This window comes from Leptodactylus fuscus, chromosome 2, assembly GCF_031893055.1.
Source record: "Leptodactylus fuscus isolate aLepFus1 chromosome 2, aLepFus1.hap2, whole genome shotgun sequence".
In the NCBI taxonomy this organism is placed as follows: Eukaryota; Metazoa; Chordata; class Amphibia; order Anura; family Leptodactylidae; genus Leptodactylus; species Leptodactylus fuscus.
This window is the reverse complement of record NC_134266.1, coordinates 226,008,974-226,035,246: the sequence shown is the minus strand read 5'-3', so window position 1 is coordinate 226,035,246 and position 26,273 is coordinate 226,008,974. Positions and strand designations below refer to the sequence as shown.

General features: G+C 42.6%; 1 protein-coding gene across 4 annotated transcripts in view; it reads left to right on the top strand.

The window, feature by feature from the left end:
* The window catches only part of LRP1 (LDL receptor related protein 1), a 222,721-nt gene that overhangs the window by 56,628 nt on the left and 139,820 nt on the right, over positions 1-26,273 (top strand). For all 4 annotated transcript variants that reach the window (XM_075265731.1, XM_075265730.1, XM_075265729.1 and 1 more), the window contains exons 2-3: positions 600-722; positions 23,119-23,256. In XM_075265731.1, the coding sequence (XP_075121832.1) occupies positions 600-722; positions 23,119-23,256 (261 nt within the window). The remainder of the gene's footprint in view (positions 1-599; positions 723-23,118; positions 23,257-26,273) is intronic.

Here is a 26,273-nt window from a genome sequence, read left to right as displayed (position 1 = left end):
AAGTTATTAAACAATACTCCCATTTGTGAGTTTATAATCTACCGCCGATAGTGTAAGAAAACAACCCAGAAGCTCCCGGTGCAAGAAGGTTCATTCATGTATTGTAAACCACATTCATGCCATAGTTCAGTCTCAGTCATTTATCACTGGGCAATGAATGCTTTACAGTACGGTATTGATAAGGCTGGAATTTCTTTAATGGCAGAGACCATAGAAAAACACTTGAAAGTACAGCAGGTCTGGTACAGGCAGGGTTATGGCTTCCTGAATGTAAATGGTTTTTCCTTGACTTTGTTCTTTTACAAGGCCTGTACAGAATAAGTTTTCTATTTGACTGTTCAATGGACCTTGTCTTCTGACTTTAACCCCTGAAATGGTCATGTAAAGATCTTTCAATATGTACAGATGTTTGTCTCCAATAGCACAACGTAAAATGTTCTGTCGTATGGTATATAAAAGACATGAAGTGTCTTACTGGGCATATACTTGACTCTGAAGTGTCCGTCATTTTTATCTCTATCCTAACTCTTATACTAAGATCAAGTCTTTTTACATTTTGTTCTTCTATTTTTACTCATAGATATTTATTTGTCTTTCAGCTCCAAAAACCTGTAGCCCTAAACATTTTGCCTGCAAGGACCAGGTAACGTGCATATCAAAAGGGTGGCGGTGTGATGGCGAGAAGGATTGTCCCGATGGATCCGATGAGGCTCCTGAGATATGTAAGTCAGCCATGTGCAATATATTCCTATATGTGATCATTGTCGTGTCTGACTGTATCCCTTAATAGTTCTCTGCTATTTAGGGGGTCAGACATGTACTTTATTAGCCTGACTGTAGAGAAGTGACATGGAGCTTAACAGATCAGATCTGTGTCACAAAAAGTGCAAACCATAGTGCCCAAAGTCAGCCCACAAGAGGCTGACTAATATGAGAATGCTGACTGTTCTGTATTACAGAAATAATGGAGGTTAAGCAGAGATCCCATATTTCATATCTTTGTTCATGGAGGATTGTTTTATGTCATATTGCAGAAATTTGATTAAACCTTTTGTAAAAATGTTATTACATATATACAAATGATATCTTATGGACATGTCATCTGTATCAGACCAACAAAGGCCCCATACCCAGGACTTTAAGATCAGCGGTCACTATGCAGATAACAGAGCAAGAAGGAGATTCTCAATGTTATGGCTGTGCTGAGTTACTGCATCTCAGGTCTTTTACAACACAGCACTACATAGAGAACAGAGCTGTCTGCTTCTGGCCCTGTTCTCTGTAATAGTGGCTGCTGACAGCTGATCGGCAGGGTCCTGGGTGTGGGGCCTTTGCTGGTCTGATATTGATGATCTGTCCATAGGATATCATTTGTCCAGAAAACTCTTTTTAATTGTTAATATGGGAGTATGGCAAACTGATCATAGAAGCTTCAAAACTGTATGATTTTGTGTTTGTGGATGAAATTATGTGTATATATATATATATATATATATATATATCAAAAAGCGTTTTTGGGATATTTAGGTAATATCCTCTAGTAGGTGGTTGTGTATTCTTATCTTTCCAAAATGAAGGTACTAAGGCCTCTCATGCTCCGAGCCCATACTCAGTGTGGCAGATATGATGCTTTTTTGCAACTCATGCGCACGAACAAGTGTGCTTGCGATATGGGGTGACATCCGAGTGGATTCCGTAATGCATTCATGTCTATGGTGGCTTCAATCCATTCCATTCCGATGATATGGATGATTATAGAGCAGATCCTATCCTGCTCTATGTTATCGGAAAAGAATGTATCAGAAGCCCCCATAGACGTGAATGAATAATAGAATCTACTCCGATGTCACTTCAAATGTCATCCGAACACATTCTGCTGCAAACTCTGCCCAACTTTGGATGCACACTTGGTCGTTTGTATAGGGCCTTAAAAGAAAACGGTCTTTGCTGCCCATGCCACCCAATCACAGCACAACCTTAATTTCTTCTTCTGCTTTTGAAAAATGAAAGCTGTGCTGTGATTGGTTGCTGTAATTTGGGCAACGGAAACTTCTTTAAGACCGTTTCATAAATCTGCTCAGTCTTGTATAGTACTTGCTAAACACTAGAAGTATGGACTCTGCTTAGCAATACCCTTATTCATCAGACCAAGAAAATCTGGAGCTTTCTTTCTGAGGGTAAGTTCACACAGGGTTTTTTGGTCAGGATTTTGAGGCCGTATCTGCCTGACCAAAAAGACGGCTCCCATTGAAATTAATGGGAGGCGGTCGGTTCTTTTTTTCGGAAGCCGTTTTGTTCTGGCTCCCAGAAAACGAAGCGAGATGCTCATTCTTTCAGGCGGATTCGCCTCGCAATTCAGCCTGAAGACACTCCCTTCTCCCGACTAGGCCCATTCATTTTGAACTAATCCAGTCGCAGCTACCCGTATTTCGGACCGGTACCTGAGGCGGCCTCTGCCTCAGGTTCCGGTCCAAAAAACCCCATGTGAACTTACCCTTAGAAGTCTGTGTTTTGTCATTCCTCTGTTGTTCTTCCTGGAAATATGTATACCTTGAGCTTTGCCCTTGTCTGATTGGATTGTGACAGGGTGTGTATTGTTGCACCCTATGGAGAACAGGAGAAATAGTAGGATACACAGATGTTTAATTTATTCATACATTTCTAGGAGCAGGAATATAGGAACATGCAACACAGATTTGAGAAAAGAAAAAAAAAAAAAAGCTACTGAATTGTTATTTTGTGTTGCATATCTGGCCCTCACCACACACTTATATTAACTAGGGCACAGATTTCTTAATGTGCTCCGCCATCTTTTATCTCCTGTAGTTCAGTATGGCAGATCTCTAATGGACAGTCATGTGATTGTCGATGGTCCATGCTCCTCCTGTTATCCGGACCATTCCTTTATATATTATATATTCCCCATTTCTATATGTGATATTCTCCGTGCAGGGCTGGACACCACACTATGCATCTATAATGGGCTACATGAGCTCCTATAGCTCCTCTCCTTACTCCATTATACAGAACAACTTACTACTTATGACTTTCCTTGAATTATGGACTATAGCTGATATTACCAGTACAATATCTTCGGGAACCCTTCTCATGTAATAAATTCAATTTACTGTCCGTATTTACGTCCTGGGACAAGATTTTTGGGTTGAACCTTTTCGAGGGCTGTGCTTATAATGGAAGGTGTTGTTGTAAGGTACATAAGAAGTTGGCCGTCTATGAGATCATTCATTACCAGATATCCTCCAGTCCCACCCTTCCCAGAGAAGAAAGTACATCATTAAGACTGTGCCTAGTAATCGGTGGCTGTACCCACCCTAGACAGGCCGCATTTACTAAGATCTCAGTCCTCACAAGCCCCATTTCACAGTGTCTCATTCATGTTTGCTGGTGTTTGGTGCGAGTATTCGGCGGCCATAGGCTGTGACTGAGGGCTGAGCACAAAGCCGCAGTGTGCTACGTGTAGGCTGGCATGTAGACCGGGAACTGCATGTTATGTCAGAAATAAATATGAGACAACAAACAAACAGGCGGCAGCCCCGGCTATACTCCGCTTGTGTCCTGCTGCTACACTGCACTCTTATTCATCATACTACATTCTCCCAGAAATTGTGTCTACCATTCTGTTTCCTGTTGTTGCCTGCAGATATGGGGTGACTAGATGGGGTAGTGAGGTTTCCGCAAGTAAAGATGATAGATGTAAAGCACCATGGAATTAATGGTGCTATATAAATAAACAATAATAATGATAGATTTTATCATTTATAAGGCATATGGTTTTAATATTCTTTAATTAGTTTCTATGGAATTTTTGAGATCTCTACTTGATATCATTTCATAGTTTTTTTTTTTGGGTTTACCTAGTGAATGAAATCTGTCTTGTGGACAGGCAGCAGCATGGCATGTGTCCAACCAACTATTCACCTTGGAAGTTAGAGGATTTGCAGGACTTTTATATTCTGTGTGTTGGTGTGACGTCCAGCAAGCCCACCCCTCAACTGAATGAAGGGGCTGCAGCAATAAGGAATGGGCATCAGTACAAGCACAGGTCCATGCGTTGTGTACATTTTGTAGTGGCCGTAATTGGTACTTTATTTATTTATTATGCTTACTTGTATAGCGCCATCATATTCTGCAGCACTTTACAGACATTGACAGTCACTGTCCCATATAGGGATCACAATCTAAATCCCCTATCAGTATGTCTTTGATGTACTTTAGCTATTTTATTCACATAAATGAGAGACGCCTGCAGTACCATTTACGGCCACTACACAATTTAAAGATCTGTGTCTGAGAGTTGGACAACCATCAGTCCCATGTTGATGACCTATTCTAGGGATCAGATAATTAATGTTAACGACCTGAAATACCGCTTTAAGTCCAGGCCCCATGTAGCGTAAACAACACAAAAAAGTGACTGCCCCAACCTTAAAAGGGTTGCCCTATTAGAGACAACCTCTTTCAAAATATGGCTACTGGATGGGGGCCACACGGTGGCTCAGTGGTTAGCACTGCAGCCTTGCAGTGCTGGAGTCCTGGTGTTCAAATCCCACCAAGGGCAAAAAACCATCTGCAAGGAGTTTGTATGTTCTCCCCGTGTTTGTATGGATTTCCATCCCATATTCCAAAAACATACTGATAGGGAAAAATGTACATTGTGAGCTCTATGTGGGGCTCACAATCTACATTAAAAAAATAAAATAAAATAAAATATGGCTACTGGACCCAGAGTCCCGCTGCGACCACACTTGGAAAACACCAAAATTTGTCAGGGAAAGCTGCATCTAGGTAAAGATTTCAGGAAATGACATGTTGGCCATACAGACAAATGGACAAGTTGAAATTACTTACTATATTACAATACTTACTATTGAGTTAAAGGAAAACAAAAACTCCTGCTGCAATATTATATAAAAAATCCAGCATGCTTCCAGTGTAGATTCAATTCTTCATATCTTTATGCTGTAATTCCATAAAAACAAACATGATTTTTGTATATATTAAAAAAACCAAACATGTTAAAGGGAGTCTATCATTGCCAAAAAGTAATTTTTACCTAAACACAATTTAGAATAGTCTTTAAAAAGGCTATTCTACTCCTACCTTTACTACTTTTCTTCTCCCCACCGTTTCTTCTAAACACACTTTCTTTTCTTATGTAAATGAGCACCGGGGGCATGCCCTGAGCACCCCTCACATCACGCCTTGTAAACCTCCCCTTTGATGCTTGTGCTCCGTCTCTCCTCCTCCTTCTGGAAATTGGGACAGGCATTGGCCTCTGACACTGCGCTGCTCAAGCTAAAATCTTGGGCATGTGCAATTGCGCTGCGGGCAGAGTGGACTGCGCATGTATGAGCGTCCATTTTGGTGTGGCCAACAAATTGAGCATAGTACACATGCAAAAGAGCTGAGCGCGCCAAAATGGCCGCTTGGGCATTTGCAGTCCACTCTGCCCGGAGCGATATTGTGTATGCCTGAGATTTCAAAGTAAAAAATATGCAAATCTATTCTCCAGGATGTAATTAGGAGAACAGTGCCTCTGTATGCCGCCCTCTAGAGAGCAGCCTCCTTAACAGCATGCATGACTCAGTTAATAAGCCTACTAACATGATGCGGATTTAATTGCCAAATTAGTATTTCAATTCCAAAAGGAACAGATTCCCAGCTATGGACAGCGCTGTTTTGGTCTTTTGGACCTCCTCAGCATAGTGCAGGGATACTGATTTGGCAGAGTGAGAGACTATAGTCCAGGGTCAGGGGATAATCGTACACATCAGGGAGAGTGTGTGCCTACATAGGCAGTACGGAGACTTACAAGTCATTCCTGCTGTCCATAGCTGGGAATCTGTTCCCTTTGGAATAGAAATACTTATTTGGCAATTAAATCCGCATCATGTTAGTAGGCTTATTAACTGAGTCATGCATGATGTTAAGGATGCTGCCTTCTAGAGTGCAGCATACAGAGGCACTGTTCTCCTAATTACATCCTGGAGAATAGATTTGCATATTTTTTTACCCAGAATCCCTAGCGGAGCAGGAATGACTTTGTGTGCCTACATAGGCGTACAGAGACTTACAATCTCCCTAATGTGTATGACTTAATTATTTCATTCGGGTAGCCTTTCTCTAAAAACCTATCAGTAAGAATCGTACTTTGGATGTGAAAATCTGTATCCCTGGTGCAATTGCGTCTGATACGGCGGAATTGGCCAAAGGGCACATTTTGTTTCCACCTTTTATAGTGGAGACTTCGAAAATCCAACAGGCTATTACAGTCTACAGATTTAAAATAAGTTTTTGTGCAGATTTTCTTGCCTTCATTAGTCAAAACCAGATCTAGGTATTCAATCGATACTGGATCTGATTTGCCTGACAGATGGATTCCCCAGCTCATTGTATATCTATTTTTAAGGATGCCATTTACAATGAATATATGGATAAGCTATATATGCTCCCAATGTGCTATATTCTCTTTTTTTTTTTTTTTTAATACATCTTTATGTTGTATATCAGCTTTGAAGTGTTATATCTGAGTTTGGCAACATTACAATTTTAACTGTTTGTGATTTTATATGTTATAGATTCTATATGTTACTTTATATATGGATTTGTGTGTTTTTAATTAGATACGCACTTGAGAAAGGGCGTCCAGCCCGAAACGCTGTGATTGTTTGCGTTGTGCAATTCTTCTTATTAATAAAATCTATTGGACCTGTGAGCGCCGTCCTGCCCTTTTCCTCTGCTGTTTCCCCGGTTGACACAACTGGTGCCTTTGAGACGTGCTGCTCCCCATACCTGGTATCATATACACCTTAGTACGGAGTTGTGAACGCTGTCACAACCAAACCAGATGAGAGGCCACCAGGTCTGATACATTCATTACAATTATCCAAAAAGGTGAATCTACTATCTACACTATAAAGTGTGCTCGGTGTTTTTCTATCTTTTGCATTTTTATTACAATTTGACCAGTTTTAATCTCTCTTCTCCATCATTCTATTGTGGGAATAGGTTTCTAAGATATTTTTAGCTACAGTTTATTGGCCTGATTCCAACAAAAATGTACAGTGGGTAATAAAAATATTACTTATTAAAATTCCACTTTTTATTCAGGATAGCAGTGTAAATCTAAATATAGTAACTTTTTATTATTTTTTGTATCAAATTGTATATTCCTATCCATAGCTGATCCTAATATTTTACATGTGCTGACTTTGCATTGTCCAATCATCAGTTAAAGGGAACCTATCATTTAGACGTTTTGATGGGTGGGGGGATGATCAGTATTGGTGGTTTGGGTGCTGACCTCTCTACTGATTGATCTTTGGAGGACATTGCAGGCCAGGATTCTCTTGCTAAAAAAAAAAATTGCAAGATTTTTTGGAATTATTTTTGTAACAAAGTTGCAGGTTTTTTTGGTTTTTTTTTTACATTTTCAGCCACTCACTCCATTTATGAGAAGTGGGTGGGAAAGTGGTTGTGGTTAACCTGTTGAGCTGATGTACGCCAGATTTCTCAAATGCAACAGATATAAAATATTTTTGTAAATTCACTACCTGTAGAAGTGAGAAGTTAAGCCTTAAGGTTTTACAAAGCTAAAATATTGATGATCTATGCTTAGGACAGGTCTTTCATAGCACTTTGGTGGGGATATGACCCCTAGCACCCACCTTGACAAGCTATTTTAACAGACTGCAGTATTTGGACAAGCGCTGCAGCCTCTTACTTACCGACCACTGCATCGTACATTGTATAGCATCTGTGCTTGGTATTGCAACTTCAAACCTTTCACTTGATTGCAACTGAGCTGCAAGCAAACCATGGGACCAAGAAATGGGACATTACATTGTATGTGAAGTGAAAGAAGCGATCACTGGAACATTGCTGCTGCTTCAAACAGCTGATCTGTAAAGGTATCAGATCTCTGCCAATCTAATATTCCACATTGCAGAAACGCAGCTTTCTGTGTTGCCGGTTTTGTTGCGTTTTTTTTTAAACTAAAGCCAGGAGTGGATTGAGTAGAAGGTAGAAGTATAAGAACTTCCTGTATATTTCTCATTCCTTTTGTAGTCGTTCTTGGCTGCATTTCCACAATGTGGGGCCCCCGACTTAAAGATGCTATAATCTTTTCAAACATTGTGCAACATTTGATAAATTTGGAGCACATTATGGCAATGCAGACTCCAGTAAAATGGGAATCTTCCCCCCCCCCCCCCTATCAGAATGCCTTTATAGAATGGGAAGAAATCTATGCAAACACGGGGAGAACATACAAACTCCTTGTAGTATCCCTGGCGGGATTCGAACCTAGGACTCCAGTGCTGCAAGGCTGCAGTGCTAACCACTGAGCCACTGTGTTGCCCCTGTAAAATGGGAATCATATGATAATACTACCCTATAGACTATTCTATAAACCTGTGGGGAGAACTGAGCAGACCAAATCAGAAATGAAGGGGCTCAAGTGTTCAAGAAAGCGTTTCTGCCCCTTCATTTTAGCTGTTTAGCATCCAAACCTCTGCCGATCAAAACTTATCTCAAAGTTGTTGTGATACTTTAGGTGCCCTTAACACTCCATTCCACTGTCAAACATGTGACCATAGAGCTTAGGCCTGGTTCACATCTGCGTCGGTAATCCGAACACATTAGCAAGCAGTGTGCAGTGAAAGCACACGGATCCCATAGACTATAATGGGGTCCATGTGCTTTCCACACGGTCTCCGCACGGAACATGCAGACAGAAAAGTAGTTCATAATCTACTGGTGCGGAGACCATGTGGAAAGCACACATACCCCATTAAAGTCTATGGGGTCCGTGTGCTTTCACTGCAAACCACTTGACAGTGCGATCAGTAGTCCGTTTGGGGGGTTCCCATGCAGACTCCTCGAACTGATTACCGAAGTAGATGTGAACCAGGCCTAAGTTCTAAGTCTATAATTGTTAACTAAGCTCCCACTATGCACTACTTTGTTGTATGTCAGATCCTGCAGAAATATAAAATTATTGTTCTGTCTGACTAGCCAATAAAATTTAATAGAAGTACAAAATGGTACAAAATAAGTAGATTAGAGGTTTTACAAAGTTGATCCAATTTTCTGTAGACTATTACGACATGCTATCGCTCCCAGCAGACACAGCCACCAGGTTACCTTTGCTACATGCTGTTTACATTCTCTTGCTATGGATGAAGCTGGGCCTCCCCATAGGGTGGGGGCACCATTCCTCCCTACAACTCAATGGCCTGTTGTGCTCACCTGTGGTGCTTTTCATCTGCTCCCAGGCAGTCCTTGCCTATTTATAACTGCTCTGCATTCAGCACAGCACATAAGCAATATCGGATCTTAGCATGCTAGTTCCTGTGAGGGTAGTCTTGCACTGTGTTCTGACTGATACCCTATTGACTGACCTTGACCTGTGACTTCGGGCCTGACTTTTGTCCCTGACCTGTGTACTTGGGCTGTCTGTACTGACCTTTTGGCCTATTTACAACCAGCACATTTTCTGCCCGCACAGACCTTCGGCCTGTACTTGACCACTCTTTTGCCTATCCCTCTTGTGTTTCGCAGCATCTCTCTGGTCTTTGGTCAGCTGCCATCTATAGTGGCATTACTCAGGGAGGTAATGACCTGGTAGTGAGTGGCGTAACTACCGGGGTAGCAGTGGTAACAGCTGCCACAGGGCCTGGGACATTAGTGGCCCAGCAACAGCCGCTACCGCTGCGTTTTTTTTTTTTTTTTTTTAATACGCTATTACCGGCTGAAGTTACTCCAGCCGGTAACGGGCTCTATATACTTACCGATCCTGGCAGGGGCTGGGATCGGTAAGTGACAGCGCGGGCCCCACAAGCACCATTATACTCGGGGGTCTTTTTTCGGACCCACCGAGTATAACGATCGGAGGCCCAGGAGAGGTAAGATTAACATAAAAAACATTGTTACTTACCTCTCCAGGCAGGATTTGGCCTACTTGCGTGACATCATATGACCCGCAACGCAGGGCCCCGGTCACATAACGTCCCGGAAGATGGCCGACAGCGACAGAGAATGCAGGGGAGTCGAGAAATAGGTAAGTAGCAGTAGTTTGTTATGTTTGTATCCCTCTGGGTCTCCAATTATTGTACTCTGGGGTCTGAAAAGACCCCAGAGTATAATAATTGTTCATGTGTGTCCACAATGGGATATAATACTGTGTACTGGGGCCACTATGGGACATAATACTGTGTACTGGGGCCAGTATGGGGACATAATACTGTGTACTGGGGCCAGTATGGAGACATAATACTGTGTACTGGGGCCAGTATGGGGACATAATACTGTGTACTGGGGCCAGTATGGGGACATAATACTGTGTACTGGGGCCAGTATGGGGACATAATACTGTGTACTGGGGCCAGTATGGGGACATAATACTGTGTGCAGGGGCCACTATGGGGACATAATACTGTGTACTGGGGCCACTACGGGACATAATACTGTGTACTGGGGCCACTATGGGCTCATAATACTGTGTGCAGGGGCCAATATGGGGTATTAGTGTGTGCAGAAATGCATACAAGAGCGAAATTTCACTTTTGTTTGATATGGGGAAGCAAAATTGGCCTTCAAGATCTGTTTCCCAATCTGCTCTGTTCTTAAAGATCATAAAGGTCGTTGTTCAGTGTAAATACAGAAAAATAAAAATAAAGTTCCTTTTTTTTATTGCCGATTGTAGAGATTTTAACAAAATACTGTATGGTTCCCAGAGTTTATTTTGGAAGCTTTAACATATACTATGGTGTAAATAACCATCAGATACTTGGACTGGTTCTTTAAACCACAGATTCCTCATCTGATCTTGTGCAGCCTGATTTCTATCTATTGTATGTGCATGCTTAGAAACACAGCAGGATTCAGGCTCCTTGCCCCAGGCCATTGTAAAGGATCACAGACCAATTTGCTGGACAAATAAATAAACACCCTGGTAAATACAGAGCCTTGTCTCTTCTACATCCTGAAGAGTCCTGACCATCAGATCACCCAGTGTATGGAACACAAGTGGCTCATTGCATGGAAAGTAACCACAAGACTGGAGGGTTTATAGTGTTAATATACTGTAGTAACAAGGGTCTTTGATTTCAATTATATAAGTCGGTCAGCGCTCATTGAAGGGACCTTGATGCAAACTACAAGAGTCAAATATTTTTAGGCTAGTTTAAAAGATGTGATCTGCTAATAAACCAGTTGTTCACCCGATTGTCAGCCTGTGTGCCCTTAGGCTTGTTATATTTTAGGCCATTTCTTTCCTCTATTTCTCCCACATAGAGCTCCATATCCTTTGCTTGCCCTGCACTGTTATCATTAGGGCTTTGGAATTGGGCCAAACCTCCGACTCCTCTCTTTTTTTTTTTTTTTTTTTTAAATGTAGATTGTGAGCCCCAAATAGAGCTCACAATGTACATTTTTCCCTACCAGTATGTCTTTTTTGGAATATGGGATGGAAATCCATGCAAACACGGGGAGAACATACAAACTCCTTGCAGATGGTTTTCTGTCCTTGGCGGGATTTGAACACCAGGACTCCAGTGCTGCAGTGCTAACCACTGAGCCACCGTGTGGCCCCCCGACTCCTCTCTTTTATCACAGCCTGACTCCTTCGTAAACAGCGGACAGTCATGGTCAGTCAGAAGCAGTAAAGATCCTCTAAATATCCAATGATTGAATTCCTATGGAAGTAAATAATTAAAAGGGGCTTTCCGGTTTCTAATGTTAGGATAGACTATCAGTATTAGATGTGTAGGGGTCCGAGATCCTAAGGATAGCTCATCAATATTAGAAACTGGATAATTCATTTAATGATACAATATTAGTAATTTTATACTAGAATTAGAAATAATCATAATAATTAATGATTATATACCGTATTTTTCGGACTATAAGACGCACTTTTTTCCCCAAAATTTTTGGGGAAAAGAAGGGTGCGTCTTATAGTCTGAATGTGGCGCCTGGCATCTGCTGTAATAGAGAGGCGGAAGCCGGCAAGTGATAGACGCCATTACAGGTGCCGGGGCCTGCGACATCGCTGCGCTCCTCTGCCCTTCATGAAGCCAGCAGCGGGAGGAGTGATGCTATTCAGCTCCTCCGTCCCCCCGCCGCTGGCTTCATGCAGGGCAGGGCAGCGATGTCTCAGGCCCCGGCACCTGTGATGGCGTCTATCCCTTGCCGGCATCCGCCTCTCTAGTACAGCGGATGCCGGGTCAGTATCAGTGGCCCCTTCTCCCCCGGGGCCGGTCCCCACCGGCCCCGTACCTGTTAAGTTGCAGGCCGGCTCCTGCACGGCGATATCGCAGGAGCCGACCTGTTCGGGTGACAGCCGGGAGCCTAATGAGGCTCCCCGGCCTGTCACGGCTATATATTAGTATTGCGGCTGGTCTCTATGACCAGCCGTAATACTAATAGACAGAATGTCCCATAGACGGCAATACAGTTGTATTGCCGTCTATGGGCTTGATTGCAAGTCCCATAGACGGCAATACAGTTGTATTGCCGTCTATGGGACTTGCAATCAATTGACCGCAGGTTCAAGCCCCCGGGGGGGAATAAAATTGTAAAATAAAAAAAAATAAAAAAAAAAAGCTTTAAAAATATATAATACAAATATGAAATAAATAAAAGTTCTAAATCACCTCCTGTCCCTAGAATATATATATAAAAGTAGAAAAACATATATCATAAACCACCGGTTTTTTTTTCAATACAAGGTGATCTAAGCAATAGATATTCCCCAAAATGGTAAACTAAAAAGTACTTCTGGCCCCGCAAAAAAAAAAAACACTCTATGCATCCCCGTACAACTGCAGGGTCACCTGTCAATGTGGCCTTGCAGCTGTTGCAAAACTACAACTCCCATATATTAAATATTTTACCAGTTTTTGCATCAAAATTTTTTTTCCCTATTTTCCTCCTCTAAAGCCTAGGTGCGTCTTATAGTCCGAAAAATACGGTAATCATATAATTATTATAATAATTGAAGTCAGTACATTTTTCTGACACAACCCATAATTGACCCCGACTTGGACTCCACAGCCTGGGTTAATATGGTTTTAAAAAAAGGAAAAAAAGAAAGTTGAACTTATATTTTTGAAGTAAAAGCTCTGAAAACAGTTCCACTTGTTCATTTAGTGAATATGACGGCTGACAGAGCCTTTATCAGGGTTTATGCTCCGTCAGAAGCTTTTCATGCAGTGGTATGTTACAAATCTCTGTCTGCAGATAAAAAAGGGCCTTGAAAGCGTTCCCTGTGAATTTCCTTAGTAACTTTGACAACCCCTCCACTATCAGTGATGAGGAAACTGGTCTGATGAAGTAGGAAAGTGGTTTCCCTATTTTGGCCCATACTGGTAATTGGTTTCCTCTGACCAAAGTGCTGTTTATCTGAAGTCACGGCAATGGAAATTGTGCTCATTGAAAGGTCACTAAGATCCGTAGTTATAGCGGGCCAGTATCCTGGGAATTCTTTGTTGCAGTGTCAAAAGTCGATACGCCTGTCAAAATGAGAGCAAACTTTGACTCTGTAAGGCTACAGGATGGACACAGTTGGGAAATAAGTGAAGGAGAAATAAATTCTGTTGCATGTTCTGCACCCAGCTGTTCTAGTCTCTGCAATGTGACATGTTGGAGCCCGTCAGGGAAATGGGTTTCCCTAAATGACCAGCGCTTTATAGTAAGAGGAATGTTTACAGCAAGGGATTAAGCCAAGCTATATGGAGAAATCTTTATGTCCTGGCTCTAAGGAAACATATGTCTTGGGTTATTAGAACAAAGGTCGGTCTTAGTGCTAGTTGTAAATGTTGCATTTCTGATAGGCATTAAGGTGGCAAATCTTAGAGCTTGAGGACTCAGCTGACGCTTCTCATCTAATCTGCTTCAGGAAGTGTTCTCTACATCACATGAAGGTCCTTTACAACAGAGAAGTATTGTATTTGTCGGCAGGCAAATCTCAATATGTAACACGTTCTATCCAAATCTTTTATATTAAGATAACAACAAAATGACCCATTAACCTGAACTGCTCAGCAGAGTCACATAATATACAGGCCTGCACTTCTTATTCATACATACACTGATCAGCCGTAACATTAAAATCACTTTCCTAATTTTGTGTAGGTCCCCTCATCCTTCCAAAATAGCTCTTACTTGCTGAGGCATAGCCTGAACAAGAGCATTGAATATGTCTTTTTGGATTTACCACTTAGATGTTAGCAACTTTAAGTCATCTACGTTGTGAGATGTATCCACCATGGAATGGATTGACCTGAGCGTTCACATCACAATTTTTCCTTCCCAAAGTTTCTCAGATTCTTTCACTTTTCTCATTTTCCTTCATCTAACACATCACCTTCCCTACCTGACTGCTCACTTGTTCCCCTATATTTCCTCTTTCACAAATGCCATTGTCAAAAAACAGTCAATGATATTCACTAACCTGTCAGTGGATTTAATGGTGGCCCAAACCCCTTTACGGCACCCATACGCTTTAGATAGTTGTTGATTTGCCAACCACTCTCTCTGCCCATACCACCGTACACCTGCATGCTCGCTTTGGCCAAGTGTGCATTGGTTATGAATGGGAAGAGGGGAGAAGGCCACTTCCAAACATCTCTGGCTGTGGTCTCTGAACAGATCAAAAGGATTGGACATTAAAGCCCAATGTCCCTTGTCATTCTGTTCCCCATAATCTGTCGGGGGAAAGTCAGGAGACCTATTCTTTCAAAATCAGTGGTTTTGGCCAACGATGATCTAATATCTCGGAAGGTTTTTAGTCATTCTTTCCGAGAAGAAAACCAACATTCGGAAATCAGAGAGAGGGGTTAAGTATTCTCCAGAATTCAGTCTGGCTATGTTTACATAGGCTCAATTGCAGATTTCATTAAAAAAAGCAGAGCAAAGAGTGCAACATGCTGTACTAGGTGCTATTGGGGTTCATCATATACTAGATCCTGCACTCTATTGTGAACCTAGCCTGACATGTAAAACCTCCATTCGCAACAATAACTAAAATGTTGCTGCCTTTTATTATAGAAACATTAACAAAATGTTGCACAAGAAATGTTTCTAATAGTAGCTCCAACAATTTCTAATATCCTACTAATAAAAAGGTGAAAGTTTGGATGTTTGTTCCTCAATCACGCAAAAACCGCTCAGCCGATTCGCGGGAAATTTTCCACAAACATAATTCATAGGCAGGATTGAAAGGCTACTTTTTGGTACAATCGCGGACATACGTTCTTGGCAGGAGCCACCGAAAACCAGAACTCATAGCAGCAGGTCTGCAATCCCACACACTTCTTAGCATAGCAAGCTACAAACTCCCTATTACCGCCTCCGGGCTAGCCCCTAACCCCAGGCAATAACATTTACACGCCACCACTTTTGCGTCTGTAGCCTAGGCCGCAGCATCGGAAGTCCTTGGCAGCCTGCGAAAGTCCCCGACGCCGCACTCAGCTTACTGGTCTTGCGCCTTCTTGACCCTCCAGATTAGCTATGGTGAGTACGCCGTGTCATTCGGTAGCAGGACAGTGCATGTGCCGGCAGGGGAGTTAGGGGATTTTGCGGAGGGGGATAAACAGGTTTTTTTTTTTGGGGGGTGGGGGGTGCCCGACAGGTGGGGGCCATAGGAGTGGGGGGGGGGCCTGCAGAAAAAGGGGGAGTGGGGAGGTTGACCAGGGGTGCTGCAGGAGGGAGAGGGAGAGGGGGTCTGGGGCGCTGCGGGGGGGGGGGGTGCAGAGAGAATTGGTGCTGCGAGGGTATGGCTGGGGCCATGGGAAAGAGAGGGGGCACCGGGTTCGTGAAGGGGCATGAGCGCGGAGGACGAGGGTGGCTGCTGCGGGGACAGGCGAGGAGTAAATGGGACAGGGGCGCGCAGGCGTGGACGTGGTGGCACACGGTGGATCATAACCAATGGTGCATGCCGAAATATCAGTGGCTCAGTGCCAACTCCAACCCGCAGACTAAGTCGCGGGCAGATGCTAGTGTAATAATGTGCACTGGCATGGGGAGGGTTTAAGGGGATTTTACCACCAAAACGCTGTTTTGTGTGCTTTAGTTGTCGGAATAGCCTTTAGAAAGGCTATTCGTCTCTTACCTTTAGACGTGGTCTCCGCCGCGCCGTTCCTTACCGACCTTACCGACCTTAATGGTGGAAGGTCCTCTTTAAACATTGAGGTGGAATGAAGGGGCTCATGACACTGGGGGCAGACGAAGGGAGGGGGGAGAATGGCATGACACTGGGGCAGAAATGGAGGGACATGAATCTGGGGGCAGAGATGGGGGGACATGAATCTGGGGGCAGAGATGGGGGGACATGAATCTGGGGGCAGAGATGGAGGGACATGAATCTGGGGGCAGAGATGGGGGGACATGAATCTGGGGGCAGAGATGGGGGGACATGAATCTGGGGGCAGAGATGGGGGGACATGAATCTGGGGCAGAGATGGGGGGACATGAATCTGGGGGCAGAGATGGGGGGACATGAATCTGGGGGCAGAGATGGGGGGACATGAATCTGGGGGCAGAGATGGGGGGACATGAATCTGGGGGCAGAGATGGGGGGACATGAATCTGGGGGCAGAGATGGGGGGACATGAATCTGGGGGCAGAGATGGGGGGACATGAATCTGGGGGGCAGAGATGGGGGGACATGAATCTGAGGGCAGAGATGGGGGGACATGAATCTGGGGGCAGATGAAGGGTGTATATGTAACTGGGGGAAAGATGGAGGGGGGACATATAGTTTACGGGTGACTGTAGGAGGATTATACAGTGTGGGGGCACATGAAAAATGAATGGGCGGAGTCAACATAAAAGTGGGTGGAGCTAAATTTGCCGCGGTGCGGCCCGCCGACTGGCTGGGATCTTGCTCTGCGGCCCACATGCTGAGTTGAGTTTGAGACCCCTGCTTTAAAGGGTGGCTATACATGTGTAAATATAGAATATAACCCTAGCATCTAATAAGATGATCCCTCATTTATCATAACAGGCAAATTATACTTCAGTCTAATAAGAAAAGGAAAAGGCTGGAGGGGCTGCTTCTTAGTAAATTGGGTGAAATCAAATCCGTTCTTGCGGCTAAAATGGGCGCTATTGTCAGGTCTTATATATGAAGGGGGTTGTCCAGTTTCAGATCTATAAAACTTTGAGGAATTGATACAGAAAGTAAATTGGTAAATTTGTACCTTGAAACTTGTCAGTAACTGGAGAACGCCTTTAATAGATCTGAATAAAAACTGTGTCCTTGGAGCTGACCGCTACTTTTCTTGTCACTTTATTTCCATTTTGTTTTGTCACCACTTTCATATTTTTAGGCACACTTGACTTTAGGCCAAAAGCTGTCATATATTGTCATAGCTGCCTAGTAGAAGTGGGATATGGCTCTTTTTTTTTCCCCATTGCTTTTCTCTCTGAAAGTTTTTTTTTTCACAGGTAGCATTGCTCGGCCTATAAGACTGCTTATCATGATGTGGCGCTCTCCGCAAGGGAAAACTGTAAACCCATCGGAGAATGGGCATGGATGACCGTGGAGACTGTATAAAACATTAGTATGGATGTAACTGTAAAAAGATTGTGTAGGTGCAATGGATCAGTATGTGGATGAGATGGGACTACACCATGGCCACCTACTTGGAGAAAATACGCCACCTCAAGCACAGACAAGCCCTGAGCCGATACAGACTGTGCGCCAACAACCTAGAGATTGAAACCGGGTGATACAAGCAGACATACAAGACTATGCCAACACTGCGACCAAGGGGCTCTAGAAGACTAGGCCCACTTCCTGCTACACTGCACCATGAGGGCCATCTACTACCAAGGACTCTCTGCCCACATCCCAAACTTCACATCTACAGACGAGAAGAGGAAACTCTATATCCTACTGGGAGAAGAGGAGGGCACTGTGGAGATCGCTGCCCAATACGTGTCCAGATGTCACCAAACAAGAGGAAGATGAGAACCCATGGACTATTAACCCCCCCCCCCATGGACTATTAAACCACCCATCCCCCATGGACTATTAAACCCCCCATCCACCCACCACCCAAAGACAATTAAGCACCCCCATCACCCGTCTACCCCACACCCACCGATACCCACACGTCCCAAACATGAACGATGAGACCCCAAGGACACTAAAACCCCCAATCCAGGCACAACGTACTCACCCCCTTCCACCACCCCCCAACCATTCTTTGCTTTGGCAACACCAAATGTTTTTTTTTTTTTTTTTCTTCGTTAATGCTAAAAAAGCAGATTTGATTTGATGCTACCAGTATGTACAGGAGTGGCCGTATGAAACTGTAAGACATCTGGTTTTTATGCATATTGGCCATAGTCATCTACTATAGTGATCTATGTCTGCTGGAATGACCTGGGGTGTAATTCAGAGAAACCATGACTGTGAAATGCATTATGTCCCAGATGCCAGTCCTGTGGTCGACCATTTGGGCACTTTATTAGGAAAGAGGGGAAAGGTTACCTTTTGACCTGCGGCACACGAGATTGCTGTGTCAACAATGACACCCACTCTGTGTAAAGAGGGTTTGGCAGGACATTATGTGTGTCAGCGTGCACCAGTCCTTTTTATTACTTGTGTAAATGTGAAAAAAAGGTTTCTATTCTAAGTTAAAGAGTTTAAATAGCGAACCATTATCTATGTAAACATGTAGAGACAGGATCGGACAAGTGCAGCGCATACTGGAAACCGAAAGACTGAATATAGCACTGGTTATAATATCGCTTCTTCTATAGACCTTGTATTCCGCTGTCACTGCACACAAGCTACACCGAACGCAGGACAGGCATAGAAGGTGTTATTTTACTAATAGTTTTCCTTTAGTCAACTGGTGCGTCCTTTAAAAACAGGTGCCAAATTCACAAAACTGGCAGGCGCATGTATGAGGATTTAGAAAAAGTTCAATGTATTTTGGAGCACGTTCACTGAAACCTGAAGTATTGAATCAATGTTTTATACTAAATCTGTTATTGCAGGAGTAGTTATGGTAAAATATCTTATATTTTTAATATATGCATTTATTACAGTTTCCACTCATGGGAAGAATATGCAAATCTGACTTCCATGATGTAATTAGGAAGTCAGTGCCTCAAGTGTGCACACCAATAGAGGGCGCTGACTGAGAATGTGCAAGTCTATCTTCCATGATGTAATTAGGAAGACAGAGTCTCAGTCAAAAAGACCTATAGAGGGCGCTCCCTTTAACATCATGCCGTCCTTCTCAGAGGCCTTTGTTCGCAATGAAGTTGGGATTATACCAGATACAGTCTTCTCAGCCAAGGACAGCTGTTTTGATGTATTTGCATCTCATCAGCTTGGTGCAGAGAGGACTGACCTGGCAGAAGAGAGAGGCTTAGACAGGGTTGAGGGGATATCGTCACTCCATAAGGAGAGAACCACCATTTAGGTGTGTGGAGTCTTATGAAACCATGAGCGCTATACTGTGCAAAGGAACATGGGAAGAATATGCAAATCTGACTTCCATGATGTAATTAGGATGCAGCAACTCTTGTGTCCGTCCCCCTATAGATGCGGCCAGGGCTCACCAGGGCTGTGGAGTTGGAGTTGGGGAGTCTAAGTCAGGCCTGGTTTTAGGTGACGTCACAAAAAATTACGGCCACAAAATAAAATGATTATTTTAAATGATATTATACAATTATTAATAATTGTATAATGAATTAGATTTTATAGTTTGTTGCCTAGTTATTTTCATCGGAATTTCGTCATTACATGATTTCGAGGATCTTTTAAAGCTTCTGTCAGCCATTTATGGCAGAGTCAGTGGTTTGGGATACCAATAACAAAGCCCTGGGTCTCAATCCGTACTCCTAAAGTCCGCAGAATGAAGGGAAATCTTTTCATTTGAATGTTTTTCTTCACAGTGGATTTTTCTCTGATGAAAATCTTCTGTGTCTTATGCTAGGTTCACACTAGCGTTTGGCTTTCTGTTCTTCAGGACTTTTTGGAGACCCTTAAAACTGAAAGCTAATCTGCTAAAAAAGCGGTTACCATAGACCATAATGGGGTTCACGGGTTACCGCCTGAAAAATTCCTGTTTGCAGGATTTTTCTCTCAATTTTTAAGCAGGATCGGGGATGGAAACCCCAAACTTATAGTGATCGCTAGTGTGAACCTATCCTTAGTGTGGACAATCCCCTTAGACTTCTTGTTTAGTGACCCTATGAAAAAGGATTGTAGAACACTCTATTTGGTGTGAATACACTCATAGATCTTCTATCACATTTGTCAGCCTGCCTACTGAATGACCCAGTAAATTCATTATGTAATTTTACTGAGCATATATATATATATATATATATATATATATATATATATATATATCTTTTTTGTTTCTAGTTTTCTTTTCTTCATTTTCTTATGTCTGTCTAAAATACACTGACAGTTTTTAGATGTGGTGACATCTAGTGGCTAAGCAGGCGACAGTGCAGACTGATCCAGGAATGCATGTAGTTCAGCTTGCACTGACATTGAGGGTTATTACCAAAGCAAAAAATCTATTCATTTCCTTGGGTAAAATAGAAAAGTAAGCGCACAGACACCTCAGAAGTCAATAAGTATGTGTGATGAGCCATTAGATCCAGACTTCCTTAACTCGACTATAAAGCATCCTGCTGCGAAAAGACATGGGAACTGTCTCCAGGATGTTCAAGGCACTGCAACGTCTAAAATCGCTTGATAAAAAAGTGCTGCAAAACTGACTTTTTCATCCACTGATTTCCATTATAGCCAATGGGGTCCCTCTGGCTCTGTTGGTGTTTGCTATTTTAGCGGCCTGTTTCACGAATCAGAAGAAGGATCAGAAGACCAGACACCCAGTGCTAGCGTGCACCAGCGTAAACGGAATGGCCATACCAACTCCTGATTTAATATTGAAGATAGCGCTAAAGCTGTTGTGGCCAAAACAGGTGTCTCTAATAAACATTAATACATGTCTCCACCTAAGAAGGGGGTCTTGACAAACGTCCCATCATGTGGTTGAAATATGTAGTGGAGAAACCTGCTCTAGCACTAGCCATGCGTTAGGAGCAGCACCAGACCAAGCCTTAGGCCTTATTTGATGTCCAAGTCCAGCTAGGAGTCCTTACCTCGGTCTCCGTGGTCCATGACAATGCCAAGATGAACATGTTTATTTGTTTCCAGTTCTATCATTTGGTTTATCTTCCTCACAATTTTCTATTTTGCAGGGAAATCCTTTATAAATTGTCTATTATCCTTTTTGTAAGGAGGTGGTCATTGAATATTCAGAGCAGGAGATAGGGCAGGTGTTCCATGGCACATGCTTGACCTGTCATAAATGGGGTATCCAGCTTGCCTAGGGGAACGTCTCAATCCTGCTTTCTATCTCAATGTCGAGGCATCCTATCTAGGAAAAGGGAGGAGGGAGAGTGGGACAACTGTATGAATGGGAAGATGCTGTCTGGAAACTATGCTAAATAGCTGTTTGCCGTTCAGCTGGGAAATCTGCACGCTGCCTTCTACTAGCACCTTTATTTCCATCCTGAGGAGAATTTTCATTCCTTGCTCATGTGCAGAATTGACTTCTGTCACCTCCTTAATGTATCCTTATACAAACAGGGTCTTGTATGTTAATCATTGTTTATTGTGCCAGTCTTGATCCTCTTTGCCCGGCTCGGTATTGAATGTACAGTAGATGGCACAATGCAGGACATGCGTCTTAAGGAGGATCAGATTGTTAATTCTGACTATTGCTACAAATGGGACTTTAGCTATTCATTGCCAAAGTGGTATTTGTACAGATATGGGAGTGTTCATATCTGCGTCATTCTGTGATCCATTGTTTTGGTCTGTAATTGAACTAGAGGAATGGATTAAACAGTAAATCTGGTCTGTCGAAAGACTGACAGCAATGGCTATAATGGGGACATCGCTGCACAAAAAAAAGTCCCGCTTGCAAGATTTCTTCATCCGTATTTTCAGACGGACTCTGTGCCATACACTTTTGATGTAGTCTATCTGAGAGCCTACCAACTGCAACTAATGGCAGATGTTGAGAGAAAGGTAACAGGTATTTTCTTTTTATGACAGATAAAGACACCGCCAGAAATGTCTCGATTTCTAGCCACTTGCCAAGCATATATGTTTGTGAGGTTATAGGGAGATATGGTACATCGGTAAATGGGTGATTTTGGCTGTGTAGCAGCTGGTAAGCGAAATTCATAGTACACTCTGCATACTCAGGTGCTTTGTGTAGTGTCGTAAAAGGACAATATTGGAATCAATTGGCGTCAATTTCTCATGAGAAGTTGTGCCCTTTATTACTCTTGTTGTAAAGGTGGCCATATACCTTAGACACACGGATATGTGGCTGTGCATGAATATGTTCTTGGTTGGAAGAGGAGAAGGCTCAGCCAGAAGGCAGTAGCCTAACAAAAGGATTGGTTGTATTGGAATCAATGGGATGGGTCAATCAAATGGAGAATACACGGTTACACATTGGTAGGTTTGGCTGGTATTATGGGCAGTTTTTATGTTTCGGTAGTCAGTCTATACTATCTCTTTACAGGATGTATATATTTATATGTAAAACCTATAACGTAAGATACATGACAAATGTATCCATTTCTGCCAAATCTGTCCATTTTGGCAGATGTTTTACTTGTATCAGGTTTTTTATTTTATTATTGTAAATACAGCCTCCCAAAATATAAAAGATGACAAACCAATTGTTCTCCAGCAACCTAATAAAAAGCTCTTCAATTTATGATCTAAGCCAGGGGTAGGGAACCTTCGGCTCTCCAGCTGCCGTGAAACTACAATTCCCAACATGCTCCATTCACTTCCATGGGAGTTCCAAGAACAGCAGAACAAGTATGCATGCTGGGAGTTGTAGTTTTGCAGCAGCTGGAGAGCTGAAGGTTCCCTACCCCTGATCTAACCATTTTGCCAACCATCACATCAGAACAAGCTGAATGACTTTAGTTGAATGTTTTTCTAAATATCTGATAGATCCTTGTTGTGACTTTAATATGTTCTGCTTTCCATTTTACTTAATTTTGCTTATTTATTTTTTCCACCAGGTCCACAAAGCAAGATTTCGAAATGCCAACCCAATGAGCATAACTGTTTGGGCACAGAAATCTGTATGCCTATGAGTAAGCTATGCAATGGTCATCCAGACTGTCCCGATCGCTCGGATGAAGGACCCTTCTGTAGGGGTAAGGAATGTGTTGCTTGTTTTCTTAGTCCTAAACAGACATTCAGTAAAATGATGTGCTGTAAGTAGAAAAGGGTTTTACCAATTTACAGCACTGAAATACTGTAAATACAATGAAGCCACAAATCTAGTAAAACACACTTAATGTGCTAAAATTCTGGCTTCTACCGGTGTTCTAGTTCCTATTTTAACCCCTTTAGAGGCTTAACATAACAATCTGCTTATTTGCTTCTCCATTCGGCCAGGAATCTAGTAGGGAGTCTCTGTTTGGGTCTCTGGTGTTCCTGTCCTATGGCCTGTATATGAGGGATACAGCCAGTCAGTGGCTGAGGATGATGATACGTTATAAGGTTCACTGTTGATGGGCTGACACACACTCACATATGAGCGTCCATGAATTGAAAAAATCCAGCATCTATTCCTTTATATAAAACGTAACTTTTATTATGAAAAAGTTTTCCGGAGCATAAGCCGCTCCATAAAATCAAATACAAGTATGCATGATGGCAGAGATGAAATGACGTCTGACTGACGCGTTTCGGGGAGTTATTGTAGCCCCTTAATCACATATGGGCAGAATATCCACAAAGAATGGGGTCCCGAATGGAGACAATCCACTAGATCCTCAACAGAATGGAGAGGAGAGTATACAGTTTTGTTATTTGAAGTAATGGCATGGGCTAAAAAAGAACACTGAACATCCCTTCAATTTGCAACAATAACTTTTTTTTTTATTTTTCAAACAAGGGTAAGCACTTAGCAAAAAAACAGATGGACCATAGTGGTGAAAAGGGGGGACCTTAATTTGTAACAACGTGTGCCAAATCTGTATCATATTAGGGCATGTTCACACGGAGGAAAAGGTTGCGGAAACCTTTTCCACCATGTGAACATCCTGCAGGGCTTGCTGTGACTGAATGCCAATGCAGCTTCAGCATTCCATCGTGGCACCCTGCTCCTGTGTAGACCCGAATGAATGGGCCTACACTGTAGTATGTCTTGCGCCATGGACGCCGTGGCTGACTCGGCTGCGACAAGAAGGGTCATCTCGCTTCTTTTTTTTTCTGCTAGCGGACAAAAGTAGCAAGCATCTCCCATTGAAGTCATCCGTTTTGGCAGCAGATTTTGAGGCGGATTCCGCGTAAAGAATAGCTTCGTGTGAACAGACCCTTTCTTTGTCAAAAACTAAGCCAAATGAAGGTTGTATAAATTTACATTAGACAGATCATACACTGTGATAGGCTGGAGTTACCTGAATCATACAGTGTTTCCCCTTTTGAATTGGCGCCTATGTTCCTGAGATATTGCTGTTTTTGTCATTATTTAAATGAGCTCTTTGGAGGAACAAAGGTGTTACCATTGCTCCAAAACGGAAATCCTTCTACTGCTCTGTTCCACCGTTCGCCCCTCTCTTCTTCCTCTGACTGACGTGGCCAGGCAGTGTGTAACCTGTACATTTCAGACACTCTCGCTACTACTTATTGTCAGGGGCTGGGGTTGCTAGGTGGGGCGGCATAGACACCAAAAGTCCAGATTCTTTAGTCCAAAAAAAGGTAGAGTTTATTTTCACTCAAAAAGGTAGTGCAGCAACAAAAGGAAACAATACAAAAAATAAATACCTGCCCGGCTAGGCTCTAACTAAACATAGAATAGGTTACCTCACCTAGAATAACAGAAATCAAAAGCCAGTAGAATTATTCAGTACACAGCTCCAAAAATATGACCTCTCTGTTGGCTCTCCAGCCAAACTCTGCCCCCAGTCTGCTGCTGGAGCAACTTCTTAAGCCTTCTTGACGAGGAGACTCTCTGCAGCTGAGTCACTGCCGGAACATCCCCAATGAGTGGACTGGAGGGAGGTGGAATGACAGGTCCCACTACCAATCCTACCTGTCATTTCTAAAAATCCAGCCCAGTAACCGGAACTTTGAAATAACCCTCAGCAGACAATAGTTATCTGCTGAGAACAAACAATCCTTCTGGAGTTCTCTCATCTCGCCCACCTTAGTGGTCTGGGTGAGATGTACACCCCCTCTATTACCTGACCAGCCATCGGCTTACGTTATATTGACAAAAACAGCAATGACTTGACAAGGGAGACATTGACTCACAAGGGGAAACCACTGATTGATTCAGATAACTAAAACCTATCTACAGTATCTGTGGGTCTGTTTTCTGGTGACAGACTCATTTTTAAGTGTGTCTAGCATCTGTACAACCAGCAACCTTATACTAGTCAACACACAATGCTTCTAGCCACACTCTTTATTGGGACACTTCTCAGCCTGTTCACAGCCTCATGACTTGTATCTTCTTCTGACCCATCTTTTTGTTGGGATCATAGAAACCTTCCTGATTTATAATGAAGTCCTACTTAGTGCGATTTTGGTTCAGTCACCCAATATCTCCTACATTATCTCAGATAACATTGACTCAAATGGACATATTTCTCTCCTCTCCACTTAGCCTGTCTTTGAGAAGATAGAAATGTACCTGTATCTCCATGAATGACACTATAGCTGGCTGTATGGAAGAGAATAGAAGCTGGTGTTTGACTATATTATATGTAAAGTACTTTTTTGCACTGAGCACTATTCATCTACATCAATAGACAATTACCAGATGTTATTTGTTGTACTGAAAACAATCTCTTTATATGTTTATAAACCATGCAGAACGGTAGATCGCAACCAATACTGTATGTCTTATTAAACCACATCAAATTGCGGCGTTTATATGCACATCATTATCTTTAGTATAAGAATGGGAACAAAAGCTTTTGCAGAACCAGATAACCATGAAAACGTAGATGAAAAGGATGTTACTGCTTTTTTTTTCCTTCTATTGAATAATAAAGGGTTTGTCAATTGGTGGTGGTTGTGTTTTGTTTTGCAATTTTTTGCATTTTTTTAATCGAATTGAAAGTGCAACAAGCAGGGCCTTCTTGCTGTCTAAGAGCTATGGTAATTTGATGCAAAGAAGTACGCAGAGTTTGTACTGTATTTTAACGGTATATGTTAT